Below are 23,455 nucleotides of genomic sequence, written 5' to 3' on the forward strand. Positions count from 1 at the left end.
CAACTTCTGCACATAATTCGAATTAGGCCGAATAAAACCGCGATTCATCGAAGTGACTTACGATCGCTAGCCAAAACAGTATTCTTCAAAGATTCATAATCTTCATTGGTCGCAACGTCAATCCCCAGAGACTGTGCCTCCTTGCCGAAAGCCTCGACATCCAGTATCATCTGTGTCCTTATGCGCTCTTCGTCGCGACTGTCATCGTCTGTAGCGCCACCAAAAAGTGAAAAAGTGGCCTTTTTCGCCTTTTTGAGCTTTCGCAGGGATTCTTCAGTCTTTCTCATAGCAGTGAGGTACGAGATATACCTGGATATCATAAGTGTGAGTACGAGCCTTGAAATATGCGCTCACCTATGAGCGACACTTTTAAAGACTTCCTGTGAGTATTCAGATCGGTAGGAGTCTTTCAAGGAGAGACCTGGCCCATCAGCAAAGAAGCTTTTGAGGGGCCGAAAAATCGTCTGTACAAAGTAACTTGGCTCAGTTGGGAGACGCTTATTTGACATTGCCCGAAATTGTGTAGGGATAGATTGGACAGGACGTAATGCTTCCCGACAGCGTTTGGTCAAGATAGATACAAGATGGTTTGATGTTGCTTGCGTCACCGAGACCGCTTTCGAGAGCACATGTTTGAGTACGTCTTCAACGATGTCAGTGAAGCTCCAAGGGAAACAGACTTTCTCACCTTGTGATCCGACACCGTCTACGCTCTCTAACATCTCCGGAGGAAGGACAATGCTAATTTCATGTTTCCATAAACCGTCGACCTTGTTCTCCAACATGTCGATATCACTAAGCACTGCAGTGTATTGCCGCAATAAAACGTCTTCGATAGCTGTGGCTTCTGTAGAGGAGACCTCACTGGAGGTTGATGTTGCCAACCGGAGTGCAGGGTTGCTATCCGCCACGATAGCATATACCGAGTTGAGCCAAGAACCATATCTACTCAAAAGCTGTCTAGGTAAGTTTTAGTTCGATCGTCTGAGATGTCGCACCAACCTGCAGCGTCAGCCGCCAAAATCGATGGCTCAACTCCGGAATCAGAATTTCCGGGCTCCAGCAGGAAGCGACCGCCTTCCACAAAGCTTTTGTCTGCGCTAACAAAAAGACAGGCCTGTCTACTCCAAATCAGATGTGACAACGATGATCCATTAAACGATACACTACACACCTTTAATCACGGAAGATGGCTCCAATCGCAGGTCAGTGAAGACTACTTCTACATCCGCCACAATTTCTTTCCAGCGGAGCTGAAAGTATACAGGTAACTGCCACCTCTTTTCGAATTCGCGATAAAGCTCATGCTCCCTCATGGCATGTACTGCTCTTACGGAGGGAGCATATAGCTCCAGACATCGCAAAAAATTTTGCGTGGTATCATAGTTCTTAATTTTATTAGTTTTCTTTTCAGTTTCCACACTAACGGTCACAAAAACTCACTCTTCGAAGGTCATCAGGGCGACCAGCCGCGAAAACTGAATCTCCCAAATCGTTGATAACTGCATTGGCAACCTCTTCCCAAATAACATGACTCATTATTCGATACCCATCTTGACCGGGTTCTTCTTTGGCAATAGCATAATCAAGAACCTTACCCTTTGCTGTGCCCTTATTCGCGACCTTCTCCGCCATTTCTACTATGTCTTTTAAGTCGCGGGCAACAAACCGCAAAATCTGATTATACACTTGGACGAGGGGATCATTCCCATCCTCTGCTAGAAGTGCTTGCGGTGGAGTGATGAGATGATTGGAAGTCTGCAATGTCGAGAGATTTTGAGGTGAAAATGCCGTGAAGGGGGTATATGGCGTGCGTAGGAATACGGACTCCCTTGGTTCTAAATGAAATGGTGTTTTTGGGATAACAGGAGAATGCGGTGCTCCCAGAGCATTTTGGAAAATGGTCTAAAGAGACCGTTAGAGCGAGACACCCCTCATTAGCTTGAGGCACGTACCTTTTTCAAAAATGGCCTAACCACCTCACGTCTTAACACATCCTCAGCATCACGCCACAGCCCCAGCATGTCATACGTGCGAAAATATTCTCTCAGGTCATACAGTAGTTTCGTCCTTTCCATCTCAGGCAGGCGGTTGCCAGGTTTGCTGTCTTTCATCTTCGCCAACAGCCCCGCAAACAAATGGTCCAAATCGGACGATAGTGTTGACTGAATGCGATCGATACGCTAGAAAGAGGTGGTCAATTTGAGCTATTGATTTATATGTCGGTATCGGGTTTCACCCATTGAAGTTCATCCACAAAGACACAGTTCTCCTCTCGAGCCTTCGAAACGTGGTATAGTAATTGTGTGTATTCCACCGCAACTCGCGTAACATGTTTCGCTCGGTTGCTTCTATCCCTATGATGATAACTTCAGTCATTTTGCAAAATGATTCTGGTCGAACTTCTCTCGTACACATCATCATGCGGAGGTATTCCTGGCGAATTAACACCAGTAAAATCATTGTCCTGTTCAGGCGACGTGATCATAAGCAGAGATTCTAATCGTGTCAGAGACTCCGATATCTTGAGAAGAAGATGTAAAAGTGCCTGGTAGTATGATGTTTGAGAGAATAAAAATTCCGAAAAAATATTAATTGCGAGACCTTCTCTTCGCGTAGCGTGGCACGCTGATCTAGTTTCTCCTGTATAGCAGCTTGTATGGCTTGCAACTCCTTCCTGGAGTCCTTGACATTCTTTCAGTCGACGAGCATACACAAACCAGCTTTAACAACAAACGTACCATTATCCGATCCTGTAAGTCAACCAGAGGTCCTCGCATTTTCTTCAGCCTCGAGCCCTCACTTCGAAGATCTGTGCTTAGGCTAATAAATGCTTCATAGTCATTGTTTATGAGTTGAACAAGCTCTTCTTTCAGAACTGAGAGATAGTCCCGCAACTCTGTCCGTAACTCGGGTAAACTCGCACGCGCTCGCGAAAGCAAGAACTCCTCAACGTCGAAAACAGGTCCAGTCAGCAGTGGATTGTGGTGAGAAAGAGGCCCATAATCCGGAAGATCGGTGTATTTAATGTCAACGTCTGAAGGCGAGGCATTATTTCGTTGGTTTGTTTCCCGGTTGGCAAGCTCTTCGGCAAGTCGCTCCAACTGATATGGGTCTCTAGTATTGATAAATGCGCTATTGGTTGGAGCACTGGAACTCATTCCCAGTAGCCAAGGAAGTGGTCGGACGCGAGGAGATCATGAAGAAGTCATCAACTAAAATGCGAAATAGCGAAATAGTAATATATTCCCAGGAACCAGCTATGGTAACCGTTGATCTACGTCGGATGTACGAGAACGACTGGAGTTGAAACGGATGAACGAACATGGAAAGTGGGAAAGATATTTCCAATGAAGCTCTCCAATTTGAGGGTACAAGTATGGAAAGAGAGGTAGATGGATAGCATTCCGATTAAGGACCTTGTTGGACAATTAGATTGGTCGGTTCATTATACGTTTGCGTAATTGTTGGGGTCAGGAATCAAAACATAGAGAACCTGTTCCAGGATACCCTCTTCCAGTTGCATCGTTCGTGCTTCGGCTTGCAGCTCGGGAGGACGCCAGCTAATTAACAATGACGCTGACTAATGTTCATGAGCAATCAAACATCATCTAACACAGTTAACGACGGCCATGTCTTCCAGCTCACCTTCCACAAATCCACCGTCGACTTCTCGACATGCTTTGACAGCAGTAGAGAAGCAACGGGCGCAGTTAGACAAGCTACTGAAGGACCCTTTAAAGCCTGCATATGTACCCCCTCCTTCCAAGGAAAAAACAATACGCCCCGCACGTGAAATGATGAAGAATGTGCAGGGCTCCAGTGCAGGTGCAGGTAGCGGTGAATTTCACGTCTACAAAGCTAGCCGACGTCGCGAGTATGAAAGATTGAAGTTGATGGATGAACAAATGCAAAAAGTATATTTCTTCCATGATTATTCCCAGTAAGCTGATTGAAACCCAGGAAGCCCTCACTTCTGAATTTGAACAAAAACGGAAGCAAGCGGAAGATGTTGCTGAGGCAAAGACCACGAAAAATCGAGCTAAACGGCAAAAGAAAAAAGAAAGGGCGAAACGCGGCAAATCGGAAGAGGACACTAAACAGGATGGTACACCCAGAGAGTCCACAACTTCAGACTTGCCTTTGAAAAAGCGGCGATTAATCAATGGGAAAGAACTCGTGTTCAGGAAACCTGGAGAAGAAAGCGACAGTGAGCCTGACGAGGGTCCTCAACCCCACGAGACTTCGGAAGTGCAAATGCCGCAGAGCACACCCGAAAACGCGGTTCCAGTAGCAGCAGCCGAAGAAGCCAAGATCACCATTCACGAGGATGATTGACGTCAACAAGGATACTTGCTAGCACATTATGGTATGACTTCGGACATCGTCCTGTTGAGAGCGAAGTTTTGACGGATTATTTCCAGGCAACCGAACATAATCTATACGGCCAGCTTACTATTATTTTGTACGCTTAGTGACGTCAATTCAACTCTGTGAATGCGCTGCCGTCGAGCGGTGATAGGACCCCGCTTGATCTACTTTGCTGCTCCAAAAAATCCGAATGGCGGAAGAAGCAGAAGCATTCAATTCGTGATTCGTGGATACACCCGACACTCCAACAGTGTTATCTACACTCTCAAGCATTCAACTCTCGAAGCCCGATTCATAGCCCCTGGGCGAGCATAATTCGGAGGTGGCTCCACCTATACGAATCATGTGTCGATGAGACGAACGGAAGCTTTGGTGATTCGCGTTGGAGTCACCTTTTTCGAGTTGCTCGTGCAGCAATGGCATCTCGGCTGGTCAAAGACACAGATCCGACGTTCCAATTCGAAGACTTCTATACTCCCTTTCTACCCGAATATTTACCTCGACTTCCTTCCATGTCCACTACAGTGGTTGTACTTCCAATCGGCTGATATATAACTAGTCCAAGGCAGAGACATGATATCGTCAGTTCAGAACAAGATGAGGTACCTGACAACATTTACTGCTTTTCTTACTATCGCCTTGCGCCAGGCCAGCTTGGTATCAATTTTGGTTTTTGTGGTTATTCTCCCCCTTATCGTTCTTCGACTCTGTAGGTAGCCTCTCATGGCGGTGTCATAGGCTACGACATTGCCAGCAAATATTATAATGGGTATGATCACCTTATGCTCAATAACACCACTCACGATACAATAAAGCTTTTCCGCTTACAACACGCCTATTGGCCAATCTACTATCCAGGTATGCTATCATTCCTCCGGGTTTATCAAGGATCATATTTAATACGGCGTAGCGCGAATGGGATACCTTTAACCCTATTACAAACCCCACGGACAGTTTTCTTTCTTGCAATAATAATGGCGCATCCCTCGGGTCTGGACAACTTTCTGCAACGGTTGATGCTGGAAGTCAAGTCATTGCATACTGGAACCAATGGCCCCACACCATTGGGGTGCGCATATCCTTCAACCATGGGTTATTCCGTGTTCACTCTCTGTCAGCCCGTCATGGTCTATATGGCCAGTTGCTCCGGTGCCTGTGCTTCAGCCACGCCTTCGGATCTCTCTTGGGTGAGTGATGAATACAGTTGAGAATAGTATGCTAGTTGGTCAACTTCCATACCCAGTTCAAAATCGATGAGGCTGGTTTGATGTCGGGAACATTGACCACGGGCCAGTGGGCAATGGGTGAGCTTGTGGCTAACAACAACTCTTGGTATTTCTGGTCAATTCAATTTATCTAAAAGCAATAATCAGCGGTATAGGACCACTACCATCCCTGCAAATCTTGCTCCCGGAGAGTACATGATCAGGCATGAGGTCAGATCGAAAGGATTGCTTATAGAACACCAAGGCTTAAAGTTCTCCTTTTTCCCATCAGCTCTTGGCCATTCATACATCCAACCAACCCCAGTTCTATCCGGAATGTGCTCACCTAGTCGTCACTGGTAGCGGTAGCGCTCAACCTTCCGGAAATTCTCTCGTCAGATTCCCTGGTGCATATAAAGTGTAAGTCCCATCCATATTTAGCTGTAGACAAGTGTATAGATAACATACTATGCTCAGATCTGACCCCGGGGTCACCATTGATATCTACTCCCACCCCGATGTTACCGACTACACCATTCCGGGACCCGCTGTATGGAGGGGTTGAGATTTTTGAACCAGTCGGCTAAGTTGATGTAATTAGTCATGTAATATGAACGAGGACGTGCTTCCTTTTTTGAGTAAGGAGGGTATTGTGGGAAATTACGCCTGTAAAGATGGAAGATATCGAGCCACCAGAGCTTGCCACCCAGCTCGGCGAGCAGCTCGTCGCTGAAATTCTACAGAACGCGTCCGTAGACGCAGTCAAATCGCTTGTCGAGGCTGGTGCTCCTGTGTGGTACCAATCTGGAGCTGAAGGCACATCACCGTTACATGCAGCTGCCTATGTGCGAAGTCTCGAACTCGTAAAATACCTTATTGATAAAGGTGCCGTATGGAATGCGGGTGTGTTCTCTGGCATGTGTCTACTTACAGAGGTCTGACCTTCTCATGTAGTTGATTTCATGCAAAATACAGCTGGAGACATAGCCTTGTCATTCAACGATGCCGAAATATACACGGCAGTCCGCGATACGGGCATTCGCACAGGTGCACTTGCCGTTACTTCGTTGCGAGGTTTGATATAGCTAAACTTCAAGACACTACAGAATTACTACTGGGGCTACTTTCATCTCGAGATGACTCCTCGCTCGATCCTTCCACAAATCTAATCCTCCGTGCATCCGATGACACTGCCGCTGGTTCTTCTGAGGATTTCCTTTCGTCAAAATTGCGCTATACAAAGGACGAAAGTGGACAGGACCTCTGCTTTATCGAAGTAGACGGTGAAGACATCGGCGTCATGATGGGCTGGGAGATGCCTATTATGAAGGAGACCGTGCATTCCATCTATGATTCTCTACCTGAGCGAGATAATATCAGGGTCCTCAACGTGGGGTTTGGTTTGGGAATCGTATGTGGCGCAACAGCGATTTTATACCTGATTGACACTGATTAGATCGATCGACTCTTTCAAGCTCTACCCACGCCTCCAGCCCTGCATGTTATCATTGAGCCTCATCCAGACGTACTTCGGTATATGAAAGATAATGATTGGCATCAAAAACCAGGTGTTAGAGTCCTGGAGGGAAGGTGGCAGGACTTAGTGGAAAAAGAAGATTTTCTAGCTCTTGGCGGCTTCGATGTGATCTATACGGACACGTTCTCTGAAAACTATCGGGATCTACATCAATTTTTTGAGCACTTGCCTGATCTGCTGTCCGGCTCGAACGCTAGATTCAGCTTTTTCCATGGTCTTGGGGCCACGAGTGAGTTCACTCACTTGATTCTTGCCGTCGTTAACGTCGCATGGACAGATCCTCTCTTTTACGATGTATACACCCGCATATCCGAGCTCCACCTTGCGGAAATCGGACTTGATGTGCAATGGTCCGATGTAGATGTACGCCCCCCGAAGTACGAGGAACGGTGGGCTAGGAGTAGAGAATACTTCACACTTCCCACTTATCGGCTTCCTCTGGCGTATCTGCATACTTTGCCGTGATCTAAGTACTGCATAGCACATACTCGTCATTCAACTGAGAGTCTTCCATCGATTGCCAGCACGACGTGTAGTGTTTAAGCAATCTCCTACTTGATTCATACATAATGGCAAGCATACGAGTATAATACAGCGAGTGCATTATTCGTGGAGGGTCAGAGGAAGACCGAATCGAGTGACTGTGTGTTGGGCCGCGGCAAGGAAAGTCCCACTGTAGAGCTTTACGGCCCGAGATGGCAAAGCTGAGGCGGAATATGATTAGGGGTCAGCTCAGCTCAGGCTCAGCTTCACACCCTTTTTTGGATCCTTAACCGTATCTCAGCCACACTTATGACGATCTATAGCCTCTATATTTTTGACCGGTGCGTCTGTGGTAAACCCAGCGGTATCAGGCAGAGTCCAATCTAAGTTCTAGTCACTGCACCTGCGTTTATTATCAGGATTGGCATCGCACTCAACGTCTCAAGCCAGCTGCCGAAGGCAACATATTGCCTGCTGTTTCCCAAGCAGTCACACCTGCAGCGGCACCGGAGAAGATGGCTTTAAGCGCTTCAGTATTGGGCAGCCCACGGAACACTCTTTCGTCGTCGACTGGAATCGTTGTCGCGATGAATGACAATGCGGCACGTTCCACGCCCCCACCGCCACTCTCAGCCACTCCTCAGCAACAGCCATCATCAGCAACGCTTCCGTTTGACGAAGAGACGAAGTTGGTGTACGGTGTTGTTCTCTCTCTCAGAAATATGATCAAAAAGCTGTCAGGCCGGTGCGTGTCTACTTTCTCTCGTATTGTTAGCAGGCCAAACTAATAAATAGTCTTATAGGGACGAATCCTTCACAAGCTATCGAACCTCTACGTACAAACTACATCTCCATGAAACAACCTCAGGATACAAGTTCGTCATGTTAACGGACCCTAAGTCCGACTCCCTTCGTCCCATCCTGCGGCAGCTTTATGCGGGTCCTTTCGTGGAGTATGTTGTTCGGAACCCTTTGGTGAAGATGGATTCTAAGGAACACGGCATCGACAACGAATACTTCCGAACCAGTATTGATAGGCTTATTCGAGGACTTTCAATATTTGCATAACGAATGACAAAAATTTATTCCGAAATCCTGAAAAATGTCGAGGTACAAACCTACGACAAAATGATAGTCTACGTCACCAATATGCAACTTCCATAGATATTCCATTATGTATGCGGCGTCTCCCCGCCTTGCCTCTCGAACTGCTGCCTCAGCACCGTCATTAATGACTTCTTCATCTCACGCTCGGGTGCGCTCTCTTCCTTCTCATCTGAATCAGCAGCAACAGCTTCATCTAGCGCAAGTTTTGTCTCTCCGAGTCTCAGCATATCTTCCTCGATTGTCCCGCGGGAGATCAACTTGACGACTTCCACGTTTCGTTTCTGGCCTATGCGGTATGCACGATCCTGGGCTTGTTTATCATTGTGAGGGTTGAAGTCCTGATCAAACCTAAGAAAGAAAGACGGTAAGAAAGACATCGAATTTTTATCATAAGAGCCTACATAATGACCACAGATGCTGCCGTGAGGTTAATTCCCATGCCGCCAGCCTTCGTCGATAGAAGGAATACAGGTATGTCCAAGTCTTCATTGAATTCGTCCACCAGCGTCTGACGAACATCCACCGGGGTACTGCCAGTCAGAACGAGAAAGCGGATATTTTGATGACCGAGAATCGCTTGTAGGATATCCAAGATTTGAGTGAACTAGAGAGGCAGTCAATTTGTATCTGGACCGTGTAACTGGATTGCACATCTATGGCGCACAAACCTGAGAAAATATTAAGATTTTCCTTTCTTCTGATTTGTATTTTTCTAGGAGCTCGAGGAGAACCTTAACTTTTCCGGCCTCGCGGTAGCAGTTCTCAGTCTGTAAGAACTTTTTCGTTGACTATCAAATAGCCTCAATACAGAATTCTTTGGAACAAATGTATATTCAGAAACTCACCCTGTAAGTCTTACAGAAAGCTTGAAGTTCGGCATCAGTCATTACCGACATATCTTCCTTGACCAAATCGAAGAGAGCACCACGCTTCTTGAAGTCAGGCTCTTTCAGAAGCTGCCTTGTTATACCCGTCAAGGTGTCGTCTGTGAAGCGCTTCCTGAATAACATCGGATGCAAAGCTGCCTTGCGCAAATCCATGAGCACATTTGAGCTGTTTTCCATGTAAAGCTTTTCTTTGGTCTTCCCATTGGTCCTTGTAACCTTCTTCTTGTTTCCTGTGTTCCCATCAGTCGCAGATTCTGTATCGCCTACTTCCAGAACGGTCCGTCTCGAGCGTTGTAGAACGTTGGTATAAAGTGACTTCTGGAAGTCGGTCATTTCACACCATTCAATACGTTCCGACTTTTGGGGAAGATCTTGGAGTACTTGATCTTTTCGACGCCGTAAAACGAAGGGCGTCATCATCTTCTTGGCCCGGGACACCCTTTCCTGAGACAACAAGGAGATCTTTGAGTCTCCTTTAACCTTGAAAATCGCTCGCATTTCACCAATAGTATCAGCGAACTGCTCCGGAAGAATGAAATTCATTAAAGACTACAACAAGGATCAACTTGGAAACAGGATGCACCACGTTCTACTCACCACCAATTCTTGTAGATTGTTTTGTAATGGCGTTCCCGTCAAGAGAAGCCGCCAGCGGGATCCAAATCTGAGCAAGGCTTGGTATCGCTGAGACTGGAAGTTTTTGAGAACATGGCCTTCGTCGTAGATGCAGCACTACATCAAATCAGAGGCGGTCAATGAGCCTACTAGCTACTTACATTCCAGTTGATTTTCCGGAAAAATTTGCGGTCCCTGTCATCGCCTTGGGCTAGGGCGTACGTTGTTATGAGAACCTCCCACCCTTCATTGAGCCTATTATTACACAATTGGGAGTTAAGCAACGTTTCCCGAAGGTGTGGACGTTCCCCTTTGCCGGCATAGTATGTCTGAACGGATATTGAGGGTGCAAAACGAGCAAATTCTCTACACCAATTTTCCAACGTGGAGGAACTTGATTGATAAGGGGGGTTAGCCGATTGGTTCTGGGAAAGAAAAACAGAACGTACGGAACAACAATCAAATGGGGCCCCTTGTTACCTTTTTCTTTCAGATATGCCAGGAAACTGATCACCTGTACTGTTTTACCGAGGCCTAATGGTTATGAGCCAAGCAATATGCCGCGAGACAGACGAATCACATACCCATCTCATCAGCGAGTATGCAGCTGAGACTGTTGCGATACAAAAGATTAAGCCAATTTACTCCAAGGAGTTGATATTCTTTTAGCCTGACGTCGGCAGATAGGATCGATGGCTGCTCGGTGAGATGGTCTTTGATTTTTTGCGGGCGCAAACTCGAAAGACTCCTCAAACTGATCGAACCATCTTGGAATTCATCTGAAAACCCTGCTGACGGATCTGCCCTTTCTTTGCCTTTGTCATAGGGTAAACTCCAAGACGCGATAGTGGAACGTAAATGGGCTCCAATGCTTTCGCATTCTTCTAGGATGGAATCTACAGCGCCATATCCTTTGAAGATCTCGGTACAGTCTTCGAAAAGGCGTGGGCTGATGCCCGCTGGACCAGCTTTCTTCTTCCCTTGACCAAGCTTCACGTTAAGATCATCCACAGATTCAAATGGTCGTAGGCTAATCATTGTGTCCGCTTGCTTTGATGTGCATCCTTCGAAGGGGGTCAAATTTGAACGTGGAAACAGTTCAATGCTCAGGAACATACCTGTCAATTCCTGTATACCCTCGCGACTCGTTGTATTCAAGTAATTCAACGCTCGAATTTCATCGTTACTTTCAATCCGTTCATGTTTCCTTCCATCTTCACTGTTTTCGTCGTCTTCAACTTCTGCTTCAGAGTCCGAATCAATGACGAGTGTCTTTAAGCGTTTGCGCCGAGGGGCGATGACAGGAGTGTTTGGTGTCTGTATCATATCTATCACTTGTATTCCGTCATTTTTAGGGGTACTCTGAGATTTAGTTTCAAGAGCGAGGCGGTTTGCGTATATCATCGACTTTTTGCCTTTTTCTTTGACTGCGATCTTTTGAGCACGAAAAGCTTCCTCAACTTCTTTGACACGTCCTATGTCCTCCTTTTCCGATTTTTCGGGGCTGGAGGCAGAGGGTGACCATGAGGGGTTTGCCATTAAAGCAGTCGCGCGCTGGAAATTATAACCAGACTGTTTCCAGGCCGCACGGATTCGAGTAACGGACTCTCCTGGCATTGTCATGTTCAGTTTAATAAATTCGGGGTCATTGAAGGGATCAGCTGGAATGTCGGTGGAAGAAGAATGCTTGTGAATGATACGCGAATTTGAGGAGCTTGCCAAGCGGGAGAGGTCCGGTAAGGAATCCTCAGATGAGATAGAAATGGTATCAGACACTGTCCGCGGTCTGGGGCTGGGGCGATGCGATTCATTGGGAAGCGGAGGTGAGAAGGGTGTCGCATCGTTCGGCGGGCCTCGATTGAGACGTTTGCGGGGTGGGCCCTCTTCCTTATTGGCGTCATGAGGACCCTCGCTGCTGGACCATTGTCGACGCGTCGGTGCGTGAAAACTTGCCGGTCTGGCGGGTATTAGTCCACTAGGCGCACTCAAGGTGTCTGCGGCCATGAACGCCAAGTTCGGTGACCATGCACTTGCATGTGCGCCATTGGCAAGAGGAGCCACGTCATGCATTCGACGATAACCATATGGCTCATACGAGAGTTGAAGGTTCTCCTGGCCAAGCGGACTGGAGTTAGGGACGAGAACATTGCCGGGGGACGGAGGAGTGGCTGGGAAGAATTTCGAGGTAATAGTTCCGTCGTGGGATTGAGCGGGCGGTTGGTTAGCACTGGGGAACTGTAAGGCGGCGGACGTGGCATTCTGTTGAGCAGCTTGCTTGTTTTTATTGAATCGTAGCTGCTCCAAAGCAGCCTTCTGGTGTCCGAATATGGGAAATTTTGTGAAATTTGGGGGAAAAAGTAAATGATAATTTCTGACCTTGTTGGCCGCAGTCCGCACATCGGAGGGCATCTGAGCCATTTATGACGTTTATACAGCCGCCGACAGAGGAAACGAGGAAGGAGGAAGGAGGCTAATGACCGTGACAGACAGCGGCTCAGGGGAGATTTTATGGGACTGTGAAAATGTGGGTGGGGCAAGAGCAGACCTCACCAGCCGTGCATGTCAAGCTTCTTACGTTGGAGTCAAAATGTGGCAAATACAAGTATATTGGGCTCTTCGTATGCAAGAAAACACCAACATGTCTAGTTAAATCGCAAAGGAATGAACCAGCACTACCGACCATAGTGAATACAGGAAAGAAGACAATACAGTCAGAATCTTCGAGCCCACTGCATTGCATCTCAACGAGGAAAATATTGTAACTTTGGTCATGATCTACCCTTTAACAAAACGACCGTCCTTTGGAACCGCGCAAGCCGATCGACATACAAGTTGACGAAAAACATCCAGCTCTCAAGCACGCTCCGACAACCAGCTACGTGATAAATGCTTGATTATGTCGTCATCCAGATATGAACCTGCACTCGGACTAGGACATCAGAATCGACGGCTTGAAACTTGAATAGTTGATTTGGACAGCGCAATTGGAGCTTGTCGTATTGGCGTATTGTTTTACGACCGGTAGCCCCAACACGACATACCAAGGCCAAAGGTTTATGGTTGGCCATGAACATCACAGAACATGATGATGGCTTTGTACAGTGTATGACTTTGTCAGTCAACTGAGCATTAAATTTGAAACTCAAAAGATGCCCCAGCACCGATGACTGAAACTTTTTTCGCAAGAATCACAATGGCCAGTGGTGTGAAAACGGAACGCTCCTCAAGAGATACGAAGGGTGACCAAGTCATCCGCACGTTGGACGCTATAGCAAGAAAGTCTACACGGACGGAATGAGAACCCTATCACAAACAAATAAGTGCATGGTTCCGATGACCACTCACAGCCATTCAATAGTATATATATATATATACTGACCAAGCCATCAAACAGTAATCATAGTTTCTGCGGCCGACGAATCTTGAGGAGATGTGGGTAGGCTTAAGAAAGGACAGCAGCAGAAAACAGAAACAGATGATAGATGACTAGCGACCGACTGGTGACCGCATCAGCCAACTACATTATTATTATGAGATAACACAAACTATTGGTGCGATGAAGCAATCGATATCCGATGATGGTGGAGTAAAGACAAGAGTACCATTCTCACGCTATGGGGGGCTGGCCCAGAAATACTTACATATAGGGCTAGCACGTGATTTAGCGATGGAGGACATTGAGCGCACTGCGCTGCGGACTCAGTTACAACCATTTCGCAACCATACCACGACCTCCATGCAGCTTGGTTTTGTCGACACGCTAGTTGTATTCCTCTCCCTTGGCATCAGTTTGTTGATTGTTGTGCCATTGACGGGAGTTTTGGTCAGGTTTCGAGCGAACTACAACCCCAAGGCGCTTCAACTTGATGCTGAAGGTGGTGCTGCCCCCCACACTGGACCGGTGGTCAATTCCTACTTCTCCATGATGGCGAGGGTGTGGAGAATAGAGGTACGTTAGTCAATTGCTGGAGCAGGGAATCAGATTGACTGGGGCCGATGGTAGGGCATTGCTGGTCTCTACAAGGGTTTGAGTGCGTATGGTCGCCAACCGGCCGGTTGATTCATTCTCATAATTTATAGTGCCTACCACAATCAGCACAGTTTTCGTTACGATTGTGATCTTGATTTTCTTGGACACGCCGAAGCCACGACACGGCGCCTACAAGGCACCTGATACTCGTTTCTTGGTATGTCGATTTGATCGCAAGCATATGTTAGGTACTCAGGAAATAACAAAAACAAGGCCACTTTTGCGTACAGTGTTGGCATGATGTTGATATCGCTCCCTACTGCCGTCCTCACGTATCGGTAAGAATGCCTTTTATCAGGCTAACTTCTGACCCTAATGCTCTACGCTAGGTCAATCACGACCCCACATAGACTCGGCTACTTCAACCTTATGAAGTCTCTTCGTGTGCTCTTGACCTCTACCGAAAGGCAGAAGCCTTGGATCATCTACTTCACCCCCGGATTATTGGCTGCAGAGACCCTTCATATAGCCCTCGTCACGTGTATTCTTAACCCCCTCCGCCGGGTTCTGCTTCCAACAATAACCCCTCAACTTGATATTACGGAAATCTCATTGTGGAAGGCTGCTGTGTATTTTGTCATTGTTGCCTGTGCTACTATTGCTCTAGCGCCTTTGGAGGTAATCGCCACACGTCTAGCTATCCAACGTAACCATGCATCCACCGATTACGATGCAGTTGCGCAGGAACCCGAGAGCGAAGGCGATGGGATTCCCGAATATTCAGGAACAGATGAAGATGTCATTGGGTATGCAAAAATGTTTATTCAAGCTTCAACTCTGATTAAGGTCTCGCATCAGATTAAGGCATGAGGGAGATCCATACACGGGTCTGGTTGACTGCGCGAAAAATATCGTCAATGAAGAAGGTGTTATGGCTCTTTATAGAGCGTGGTGGGTTACCTTACTGGGCGGTTTGGGCAGCGCCTTCGTATGAAAGCTATCGCGCCACTGCATCCGATTTTCTGAAGCCGACGTTTACTGTCCCGGTTGTTGCACCGTACCGTATACAAAGCCTCGCCTGTTGCTATCAGGATAACGTGGTTACGAACTCTAATAATCAATTTTTTGATACGGCAATTTACTAGTGGATATCGTCTTGGCTGAGATTTCCTTGCGCTCTCACGACTTTTTGACTTGCATGATCCTCTTTGTAGCGAATCACACTGTTGTGATATCTGACCTGCGTGAGCACCTAAAAAGGGGGAGGAGGTTCTTGGCTTAAGGGGTTGCAACTGATGGCATCGAAGTCCGATATGCATCCTAGCCGTTTATAATTCGCACAGTCATAGGTCGGGAATGCTGGAATACTCAAGGCCAGGCGGCTTCCACGTACATAGATGGTAAGTAGATGAAGTTCTGCGGTTCGCACGTCATCCACACTGACAGGCTATCTTGGTCTTGGCAATCGGAACCACTTATCAACGGCCATTTTCAGGAATTGAATTGGGTTTTAGGGTAGTCGTTGAAATTTGAATGCTGCTGTTCCGCAAACCGAGCCTTCAAAGTCCACAGTGAGCGCCTGTCCATGTCAATTCCAGCTAGTGCATCGTTTAATCTGGCAGCCTACAGAAATTCCGTCTGCCTTGGATATATCCGAGGAATGTCGAAAATCGGCATCTTTTATGTTGAGATGCTCTCTGACCTAAACAGTAAATTTCTCCGCTCCTCGGTTGTTCTCGAACTTAAACTTAAATGATCGGGGAGGATGCCACCGATGTCCTGGTCTATGGGCTAGAAGAGCACGTGGGTGCCAAGACAAGGCGTGGGTCGCGTTTGGTGTTCCATTGACTTAGGCATGCGTATCACAGGGTGGGTGGTCCAAATCGCAAATTTTCGCGCGCAGGTATTAATGTTGCCACCTCCTTGACAAACGCTAAATTGCTTCGTCAAGCCGCAGAAAAACTTTCCGCTCGAATTGCGCTCCCTTCATCACTCTCAAGCTGTTCGATTTCGTGAATGTAAAATGAAGTTTGGCTTCTCGCTAGTCTCCGATGTAGTCGTATGATGTCGATCAAGGAGATCTGGTATTACGAGAAGCTCGTTTTTGTGACACTCTCTCACAGATCTCATTTAGATCTGGCTCCAATGATTCCTGGTAAGCTACAGTGCGACTCGGTTTCCCGGTTCTTCCTCTCAAGGTCGCTTTAATCTTCGATATACTAGAATAGTTAGTGAGCTTCACGGTCCAAGCCCGCCAAGACTTTCTACCGCTACAAATACTCCGCGTTTTCACGACTCCCTCCACGACAAGTTTAGCCTGAAAGACTTAACTTAAATCATGTCCTCTGAATCTGCCCTTACTCGTAAAAAGCGACCTACCCCAGACTCCAAGCCCGCGCCGGGTGTTGACCACCGTAAGAGGTGTTGATTTTATGTACCCAGGAATTACTTATAGTCGGCTAACATACGGCACCGCAGGCGTCGGAATCGAACAACGCAATCGTGCCTCAATTGCCACACCTCCAAGCGCATGGTAATTTTTCTTTCATACTGAAGGTATGGCATGCGTTAACCCAAGATTTCCAGTGCGATAGGAAGCGACCCGCGTGTGCGCGTTGCACGCAGCTTGGCCTGGTAAGTGTTCTATGCTCTACCTCTCTAGACCAAATGTCTAAGGGGATATTAGACTGGTCTTTGCGTATATGAGGTCGATGATCCCAGTCAACGTACCGGCATGCAAGATGAAAGTGCCAGGTTACTCAAACGGGTCGCTGAACTAGAAGGCGTTATTCGAGAGGTATATGCTCTCACCTATCTCAAACATACCATACTCATTACGGCGCAGTTAAAGAATAAACCTCATCCGAGATGGTTTCAAGGCACTGCTACTTCAGCTGCAGAGCTCCAAAAGTGGGCTTTACGGAGCCATCCTAGACCAGGTCACGAAGGAGACCAGGACCAACTGACTCCGAATGCTCCTTCGCCACCGAATTCCCTTTCAGATAAAAGCGATACTTCCTCTTCTAGCACGTGTTCCACTCCTTCATCTTCACTGGCTCAAACATATCCCCCAACTATCGCCGTCGACACCGGTCGAGGTCGACTGTCTCAGGCAGCATCCTCGTCACCTTCACCAATGGTGGCAACACCGACTGACGAATTTGCTCGACCGCACGCCTCTATTGCTGAGCCCTCCCAAGATTGGGATTTCGGTTCCATCTTTTTCGCGCACCCCGGCCTCGTGGATGGTGATGCTGAACCCTTCACAACGTTGACTAAGGAGCCTTTACCGTTGGATAACTCATACTTTCCGAGATCTAATGCTAGGGCTTGTGGGTGTCTCCACGATAGATCAGCGTACAACGTGCTCCTCGAACTGTCCTTACGTCTAAGAAAGGCAGCCGAAATACTTTCACACTCCGAAAGTCACCAACTGGGTCGACAGTGTCCCTTGAACCAGCGTATAGTAGAACTGGATACTTTCACGAGGTTCGCTTTTCAGCCCTTCCTATCTTGTCTCGGTCAGTTCTAATTTTATATCTGGCGGTAGCAATGCACTTGGAAGCATGTCCTTCCCACCAGAAGACCTGTCAACGTCGATGATTTCCCGACCAGATGCATTGCGCACCGGGAATCTCCATTCGTCCCATACATTCTCGCAGCAGTATAGAGCAATGATTTCACCGGAATCCCTTCCACATCTGCATTCGGCGTGGGATTCACTACCTGGAGTTGCTGAGCCTCTAGCGGTTTGTGAGGATTCTTTCATGACTTGGGAGCCCCCTCACCGATCATAACATTCTATTCGGCAAGTGGCAACCATAATGTAACGTAGTGTATTTCCCTTACGCCTGTAGAACAATGTAAAATATTGTAGGATATTTTTTCTACCGGCGACATGTCTTTTTTGGGTTGGTTTGTTTTTTTATATACCTTCATTTTCCCTGTATCTTTTCCCAGACTAAATAGAGAAGATCCACTGTTCGCCGTGGCGATTCAAAAATAAAAACCTCCATACTATTTGTCAACACATCACGATAATTACGCTATTACAGCAAAAATATATTGACATATAGGTAAATTATTTGGTTTATGATCTTCTAGTGCTGTATCATCCTCGGCCGGGCCTCACCTGCCTTGTTCATTCAAAGATAATTCTGCCTAGAAGTTCGGGTCCGTTGGATTGGAATTTTGACGCCGCCCTAGTATCTACTCCATGAGATGAATTAATGACGTCTAAACTCGGGTTCGGGTATCAAGTATTTCAGAGAAGATTCGATGAATAAAGTTGGTGCGTGTGATGTGCACCGCCTTCGAAACGAGTAAGCCTATCTGTTAGATATGAATATAATGACAAGGGGAGGTCGAATAGCTTGGCGTTCTTGGCTCGGGAATGGAAAATACTTCGGGGCAGCCTCGGGGCCCAAACTAGTATTGCATTATTATGTAAGGTAGCGTGTAGTTCTTCACGTGCGTTTGGTCACAACCACCCTGCTGAATAAGCAGTCGCTATTCTTGAGCAGCATCCACTTCGTCTGCCATGGCATCGCATTTGGTACGTGAATGTTCCTTCTCCCTGTACATCTCGACACTTATTACTAGATTTTAGGCGAACATCTTTGGTACGGAACAGGACCGTGTCAACTGCTCCTTCTATTACAAAGTGGGTCTCTTCTCTAATAACTTCTTCAACGGTTGCTCAATTCCCGTCAGATTGGGGCATGTAGGCACGGGGACCGCTGTTCTCGCAAACACATCAAACCACCGTTTTCACAAACAATACTCCTCCCCAATGTGTATCACAACCCGGCGCATGACCCTATCTGCAAGTTGACCGAGAAAGAATTGCAAGAAGGGTTTGATGCTGTATATGAGGACCTGTACTGCGAACTGGCGAAGTTTGGTCATCTTCTGGAGTTACACGTAGGTTCCCCCCTCCATCTATCTATTAGTCACTGATGTGTTACGAAGGTTTGTGACAATGTTGGTGATCACTTGATTGGCAACGTTTATGCACGGTATGAATGGGAAACAGAAGCGCAGGCAGCCGTCGATAGCTGTAATGAACGCTGGTATGCAGGTATGTTTCCATCCTCTATACTATTTGATCCAAAAAGGTACTTAAAAAATTACAGGGCGGCCGTTGTATGCTGAGCTATCCCCTGTTACCGACTTTCGTGAGGCATGCTGTCGACAGAATGAAAATGGAGAATGTAACCGAGGGGGTTTCTGCAATTTCATGCATCTCCGTAATGCATCTCCAGATCTTGTGAAGCAGTTGCGCCATGGACAGCGATTGGAACGGAAATTGCATCCCCCACAGCATCAAGGTGGTGGTGGATGGGAGCCAAGCAAACGTAATCGGAGTGCAAGTCCTCCGTCACGTCGTGGACGTGATGGGGAAGACAGGTGGTCGAGGAAAAGAGATTAAACGAGATTAAACCTCTCCCATCATTTTCTTGAACAAGATTCGGTAAAACAAATGCATTACTTTTACTTTGTACACACGGCTCAGATACGGCGAGTCAAGAGATTGGTGGCTCATATCAACCAACCTATATACTCCCTACGGTTATCACCTTGTGTTAGTTGAGGCCATTGCACAATGAATCTAAATTTTGGCACCCAGGATGAAGTTAAACATTGCTTCCAGCTTTGCAAGTGACTCACCTGTCTGCGAAATGTTGAAGTAGGCGACCAGATACGGACAACGTGCGTACCCGTGCGAAAGACTCTACATATATTATATGAGGAGAAGGCAGCCCCAAGAACTGAACCCAAAAGGTCAAATAGTACACGAACGATTGGAGACTAAGATTTACCTTGTTGATAAGAACTGCGATAGACAGCGTAATACAGGTGCCGGGCCCATTTAAAACAAGGACGTCTGTCATGATCTTAGTTTGAGTCTGAAACATAAGAAGAGGTTCGACGGTGAGGTAATAAATGCAAACTAGAAGAGACCAAAGTGCAGAAGGCGGCGTTGAGAAGATCGATTGATGCACTCGACGGGCTCTTGGTATTGTGAGAATCATATAGTCCTCCTTTGACCCTCGTTTCTGAGGCTGTGCGATGACATGAATAATAGGAAGGAATTAAAGATATATTACGAACCCCAAGGGATGAAGCTTTAGCTTGTTCTAGCATAGCTGCCTTCTGCGCGCTCAAATGATCGCCACTGCTGATGATGTATCTTCTCGGGGTGTACCGTGTAAAATCGAGAGATGACAGAAGTTGTAGCGCTTCGCTGGTATGTCCTCCTGCTCATCATATAAGCCCAGCGTAAGCCATGAGTCCAGAGTGAAAAGAGTGACCTGAACCAAGGAAGACAGCGAGGCTACATGTGGCTGCCGACGACTTTCTAGAGTGTGAACCTGGCTTAGAGGTGAAGGCAACATAGAGTCGATAGAGACACAACGCCAGCGCAAGGATACAGGCAATCGCTTGTGAGAAATTCATGGTAGCAAACAACGACGACCATAATGAATTACACATTACAGACTGCTTTAGTTCTGTTTATGCACGTGAACATCGCGTCCAGGGTTCAGACTGCCCATAAGAACACCGTTAGAACTTCTGAAATACCCTCTATCCAAGATTATGGATTCTGCGTTCCATGTAGATGCACAAACTGCTGCTGAGCTGCGTGCCGCAGCCAAGGAATGCTCTGAAAGGGGCCTGGTAGTTGCAACAAAATGGTGCGTTTCCGATTATTTCGTGGTATTGTACTGAGGAGCTGCTGTAGGGCCTCAGAACTGCTGCTCGCCCTTCCGCTTTCGAAACGCAGAAATTTGGCTGATTCAGTACCTATACTTCATTATTCAACGTCAACACCAGCCCATTCAAAATCTCACGAGCTTTCTCTCTCGTTTTCTGACGCTCCTTCACCGCTTCCGGCACAGGGTGTGCGACATAATCCGACACATTCTGGTGGTACTATTGTTACTCATGTCCCATCTTCGCATGGACACACTGGCGACCTGCAGACTTCCGAGAAAGAACTAGAAGAGCAGGACGCCGATATGTTGAATGCCGCTCACTCCTTCATTGAATCAAAAGAGTTTGCGCGTGCCATCCACGTCCTGCAGGGTGCCCGGAGTGGGAAGGCGAGTTTCATCAGAGTGTACAGCAAATTCATGGTGGGATTGCCACTGAATATAGTGCGCGTAAATTCTTAATCAGAGTTCAACGCCTAGGCAAATGAAAAGAAAGCCGTGCGGGATTGGCACAAGCTGGATAGTAAGTTGCACTGCTTCCAGTTTCGCAGTCATAGGTTTCTCAACCGATCAGATAATCGACTACAGCCACCCGTTCCGGTGGATAATACTCTGAGTGAACTTCTTAATGAGGTACATGATACCGAAGACCCTTGGCTATTGTTCCTGTGTGCCCAGCATAACATTCTCATATCCACACGATGCTGATCTCTGATAGTAAAGCACTCTTTCTCTCGCGGCTCTCACGTCGGGAAGAAGCGATGGAGTGTGCGTTGTTGTCTATTGCCGGTCTACCTTGGAATTGGTCCTGTTGGACACTTCTGGGAAGCTGCATCGGTGATGGAGAAGAGGTGACCGAGAGTATCCCAATAGTTGGTATTCGCTAACTTCCCGGTTCCAGCTGTCATCCCTTCTTCAATTGGTGCCGTTAAGTCCGACACACCCATTGGTTCACATGTTCCAAATCAAAACTCTTAGTGAGCTTCACCAGCCAACTGAAAACGAGTTGGCTCTTTGTGATCGCCTCTTGAGCGCGGACTTCTTTCCAAATAGCGCGTGGCTCATGAGCTTGCGTGCCTGCGTTCTTTATCACTTACATGGTTAATCTTCCGCGTTGTCTTGCTTCTTCATCACTGAGGATTCTCTCAGAGTTTGGACAAGCCGAGCAACAATTCGAAAAAATTTTGGCTCAGGATCCTTACCGGATTGATGACATTGACATCTATTCGAATATTCTCTATGTCACTGATAACAAACTCAAGCTTTCGCGACTTGCACACGAATTCTTGGCATTGGACAAAGATAGGCCCGAGATTTGCTGTCTTGTAGGTGAGAAAAGATCTGATTGTTCGATTGAAAATTTTCTAATATGACGCACAGGGAATCATTACTCACTTCGTGCAGAACATGAGAAAGCGGTGAAATATTTCCGAAGAGCCACGCAGCTTGATCGAACATATCTTTCGGCGTGGACACTGATGGGACACGAGTACGTAGAAATGAAGAATTCGCATGCTGCTATCGAGGCTTACCGCCGAGCTGTTGGTAAAGCTTCTTCTTCCAGATTTGGGGTACTCTTTTCTCAAAGTTGTGACTAGATGTCAACCGCAAAGATTACCGAGCATGGTACGGATTAGGTCAAGCCTACGAGCTGCTCAGTATGCATCATTACTCGCTCTATTATTATCGGCATGCAACGGCGTTGAGGTGCGAACGTTTCCGCTTAGTGCAGGTACAAAATTTTCACTACTTGTCACAGACCTTATGATATCAGGTTGTGGCAAGCTCAGGGCTTGTGCTACGAAGAGATCGGGCGGTATTTTTCTGTCCCCGAGCTGTGACTTCTACGAGCTGACTGTTCGTGTGGTCCTCTCAGTCGAAGGGAAGCTATTGAATGCTACAAGCGTGCACTGATTCCAGCAGATCCACATGAGATCAACATCAATTTAAAGCTGGCCAATCTGTATTGGTCGTTGGATGAGCTTCCAGAAGCAGTGGCTTACCACCGACGTGTCGTTGAAGTTTGCCAAGCCAATCGTTGAGTGTTACCACCACCGTGGGCCGTTGTAAATTTCGTTGACTAACATGTTTCCAGTCCGGCCCATCCAAGAGTATGCGAAGTCTTGTCTACAGGTGGCAGAATATCATATGGGGATTTCTGGTGGGGACCTGTACTTAGCCAAGGAATACCTTGAGCGAGTGGCGAGCAGTAATGCAGAGGATGTGATGAAAGCAACTGAACTACTCAAGGCGGTGAAATCAACTCTCCAGGCCGGGCACCAGAACGGGGTAGGGTCGGAAAATCAAACCTCGCAGCCATCAGAAGGAGAAACATCGAAAAATTCTGAATCAAGGGAACGTTAAGGACGGAGTTCTTGGAACGACTTGGCCTTGGAGAACTCATCTGAGCGCGTTCTTTAGTTATTGAGTCAGACAAAAATATACTTGGCATTCATTTCCATTCTGGGAAAACTGCCCTGAACTCGATCCCACTGGATTGGGCAGTCACGGGTTTGCATTGGACAAACCAAGCAAGAAATGTCCAAATCGTTTGGTCCTAGTTT

At 47.1% G+C, this 23,455-nt stretch overlaps 10 protein-coding genes across 10 annotated transcripts; 8 read left to right on the forward strand and 2 right to left on the reverse strand.

Moving 5' to 3' along the window:
- Window positions 1-44: 44 nt before the first annotated feature.
- Window positions 45-3,161, reverse strand: AGABI2DRAFT_68876 (hypothetical protein; the record flags this gene model as incomplete). Its single annotated transcript, XM_006461067.1, has 12 exons — window positions 45-309; window positions 355-598; window positions 704-956; window positions 1,003-1,117; window positions 1,171-1,388; window positions 1,444-1,534; window positions 1,670-1,905; window positions 1,956-2,183; window positions 2,240-2,369; window positions 2,481-2,548; window positions 2,605-2,685; window positions 2,742-3,161. The coding sequence occupies 12 exons, from the start codon at window positions 3,159-3,161 to the stop codon at window positions 45-47; spliced, it is 2,349 nt and encodes a 782-aa protein (XP_006461130.1).
- Window positions 3,162-3,613: 452 nt separating this feature from the next.
- AGABI2DRAFT_192668 (hypothetical protein) lies at window positions 3,614-4,772 on the forward strand. Its single transcript, XM_006461068.1, has 3 exons — window positions 3,614-3,917; window positions 3,964-4,369; window positions 4,425-4,772. Exons 1-2 carry the CDS (start codon window positions 3,633-3,635, stop codon window positions 4,336-4,338), a joined length of 660 nt encoding a protein of 219 aa, XP_006461131.1. The 5' UTR covers window positions 3,614-3,632; the 3' UTR covers window positions 4,339-4,369; window positions 4,425-4,772.
- A 113-nt stretch (window positions 4,773-4,885) lies between these two features.
- AGABI2DRAFT_136180 (hypothetical protein) lies at window positions 4,886-6,212 on the forward strand. Its single transcript, XM_006461069.1, has 9 exons — window positions 4,886-5,028; window positions 5,085-5,140; window positions 5,187-5,229; window positions 5,282-5,440; window positions 5,490-5,558; window positions 5,615-5,703; window positions 5,753-5,807; window positions 5,869-5,996; window positions 6,054-6,212. Exons 1-9 carry the CDS (start codon window positions 4,969-4,971, stop codon window positions 6,139-6,141), a joined length of 747 nt encoding a protein of 248 aa, XP_006461132.1. The 5' UTR covers window positions 4,886-4,968; the 3' UTR covers window positions 6,142-6,212.
- Window positions 6,213-6,250: 38 nt separating this feature from the next.
- AGABI2DRAFT_204671 (hypothetical protein) lies at window positions 6,251-7,723 on the forward strand (the record flags this gene model as incomplete). The annotated part of the gene is made up of 5 exons (XM_006461070.1): window positions 6,251-6,479; window positions 6,531-6,623; window positions 6,683-6,987; window positions 7,033-7,342; window positions 7,391-7,723. The coding sequence occupies 5 exons, from the start codon at window positions 6,251-6,253 to the stop codon at window positions 7,576-7,578; spliced, it is 1,125 nt and encodes a 374-aa protein (XP_006461133.1). The 3' UTR covers window positions 7,579-7,723.
- A 167-nt stretch (window positions 7,724-7,890) lies between these two features.
- AGABI2DRAFT_221665 (hypothetical protein) lies at window positions 7,891-11,270 on the reverse strand. Its single transcript, XM_006461071.1, has 12 exons — window positions 10,943-11,270; window positions 10,790-10,867; window positions 10,655-10,739; window positions 10,367-10,598; window positions 10,188-10,322; window positions 9,858-10,139; window positions 9,549-9,785; window positions 9,372-9,491; window positions 9,105-9,307; window positions 8,399-9,051; window positions 8,000-8,335; window positions 7,891-7,943 (listed from the first exon to the last, which is right to left on the reverse strand). Exons 1-10 carry the CDS (start codon window positions 11,241-11,243, stop codon window positions 8,769-8,771), a joined length of 1,956 nt encoding a protein of 651 aa, XP_006461134.1. The 5' UTR covers window positions 11,244-11,270; the 3' UTR covers window positions 7,891-7,943; window positions 8,000-8,335; window positions 8,399-8,768.
- Window positions 11,271-11,585: 315 nt separating this feature from the next.
- On the forward strand, window positions 11,586-12,204 carry AGABI2DRAFT_192671 (hypothetical protein). The gene has a single exon (XM_006461072.1). The coding sequence runs from the start codon at window positions 11,899-11,901 to the stop codon at window positions 12,106-12,108; it is 210 nt and encodes a 69-aa protein (XP_006461135.1). The 5' UTR covers window positions 11,586-11,898; the 3' UTR covers window positions 12,109-12,204.
- A 1,703-nt stretch (window positions 12,205-13,907) lies between these two features.
- On the forward strand, window positions 13,908-15,411 carry AGABI2DRAFT_192673 (hypothetical protein). The gene is made up of 6 exons (XM_006461073.1): window positions 13,908-14,154; window positions 14,209-14,236; window positions 14,286-14,392; window positions 14,449-14,513; window positions 14,565-14,981; window positions 15,034-15,411. Exons 1-6 carry the CDS (start codon window positions 13,942-13,944, stop codon window positions 15,167-15,169), a joined length of 966 nt encoding a protein of 321 aa, XP_006461136.1. The 5' UTR covers window positions 13,908-13,941; the 3' UTR covers window positions 15,170-15,411.
- Window positions 15,412-16,283: 872 nt separating this feature from the next.
- Window positions 16,284-18,026, forward strand: AGABI2DRAFT_204681 (hypothetical protein). Its single transcript, XM_006461074.1, has 6 exons — window positions 16,284-16,596; window positions 16,654-16,708; window positions 16,762-16,809; window positions 16,862-16,972; window positions 17,021-17,664; window positions 17,726-18,026. Exons 1-6 carry the CDS (start codon window positions 16,514-16,516, stop codon window positions 17,970-17,972), a joined length of 1,188 nt encoding a protein of 395 aa, XP_006461137.1. The 5' UTR covers window positions 16,284-16,513; the 3' UTR covers window positions 17,973-18,026.
- A 670-nt stretch (window positions 18,027-18,696) lies between these two features.
- AGABI2DRAFT_221673 (hypothetical protein) lies at window positions 18,697-20,643 on the forward strand. Its single transcript, XM_006461075.1, has 9 exons — window positions 18,697-18,730; window positions 18,785-18,838; window positions 18,889-19,098; window positions 19,147-19,255; window positions 19,311-19,798; window positions 19,857-19,946; window positions 19,998-20,240; window positions 20,290-20,435; window positions 20,490-20,643. The coding sequence occupies exons 1-5, from the start codon at window positions 18,716-18,718 to the stop codon at window positions 19,604-19,606; spliced, it is 684 nt and encodes a 227-aa protein (XP_006461138.1). The 5' UTR covers window positions 18,697-18,715; the 3' UTR covers window positions 19,607-19,798; window positions 19,857-19,946; window positions 19,998-20,240; window positions 20,290-20,435; window positions 20,490-20,643.
- Window positions 20,644-20,724: 81 nt separating this feature from the next.
- Window positions 20,725-23,349, forward strand: AGABI2DRAFT_221677 (hypothetical protein). The gene is made up of 12 exons (XM_006461076.1): window positions 20,725-20,873; window positions 20,921-21,314; window positions 21,372-21,414; window positions 21,466-21,559; window positions 21,610-21,742; window positions 21,793-21,991; window positions 22,041-22,220; window positions 22,272-22,436; window positions 22,490-22,598; window positions 22,651-22,707; window positions 22,768-22,928; window positions 22,987-23,349. Exons 1-12 carry the CDS (start codon window positions 20,776-20,778, stop codon window positions 23,253-23,255), a joined length of 1,902 nt encoding a protein of 633 aa, XP_006461139.1. The 5' UTR covers window positions 20,725-20,775; the 3' UTR covers window positions 23,256-23,349.
- Window positions 23,350-23,455: the final 106 nt, after the last annotated feature.

This window comes from Agaricus bisporus (genome assembly GCF_000300575.1).
Source record: "Agaricus bisporus var. bisporus H97 unplaced genomic scaffold AGABI2scaffold_5, whole genome shotgun sequence".
NCBI classification, from domain to species: domain Eukaryota; kingdom Fungi; phylum Basidiomycota; class Agaricomycetes; order Agaricales; family Agaricaceae; genus Agaricus; species Agaricus bisporus.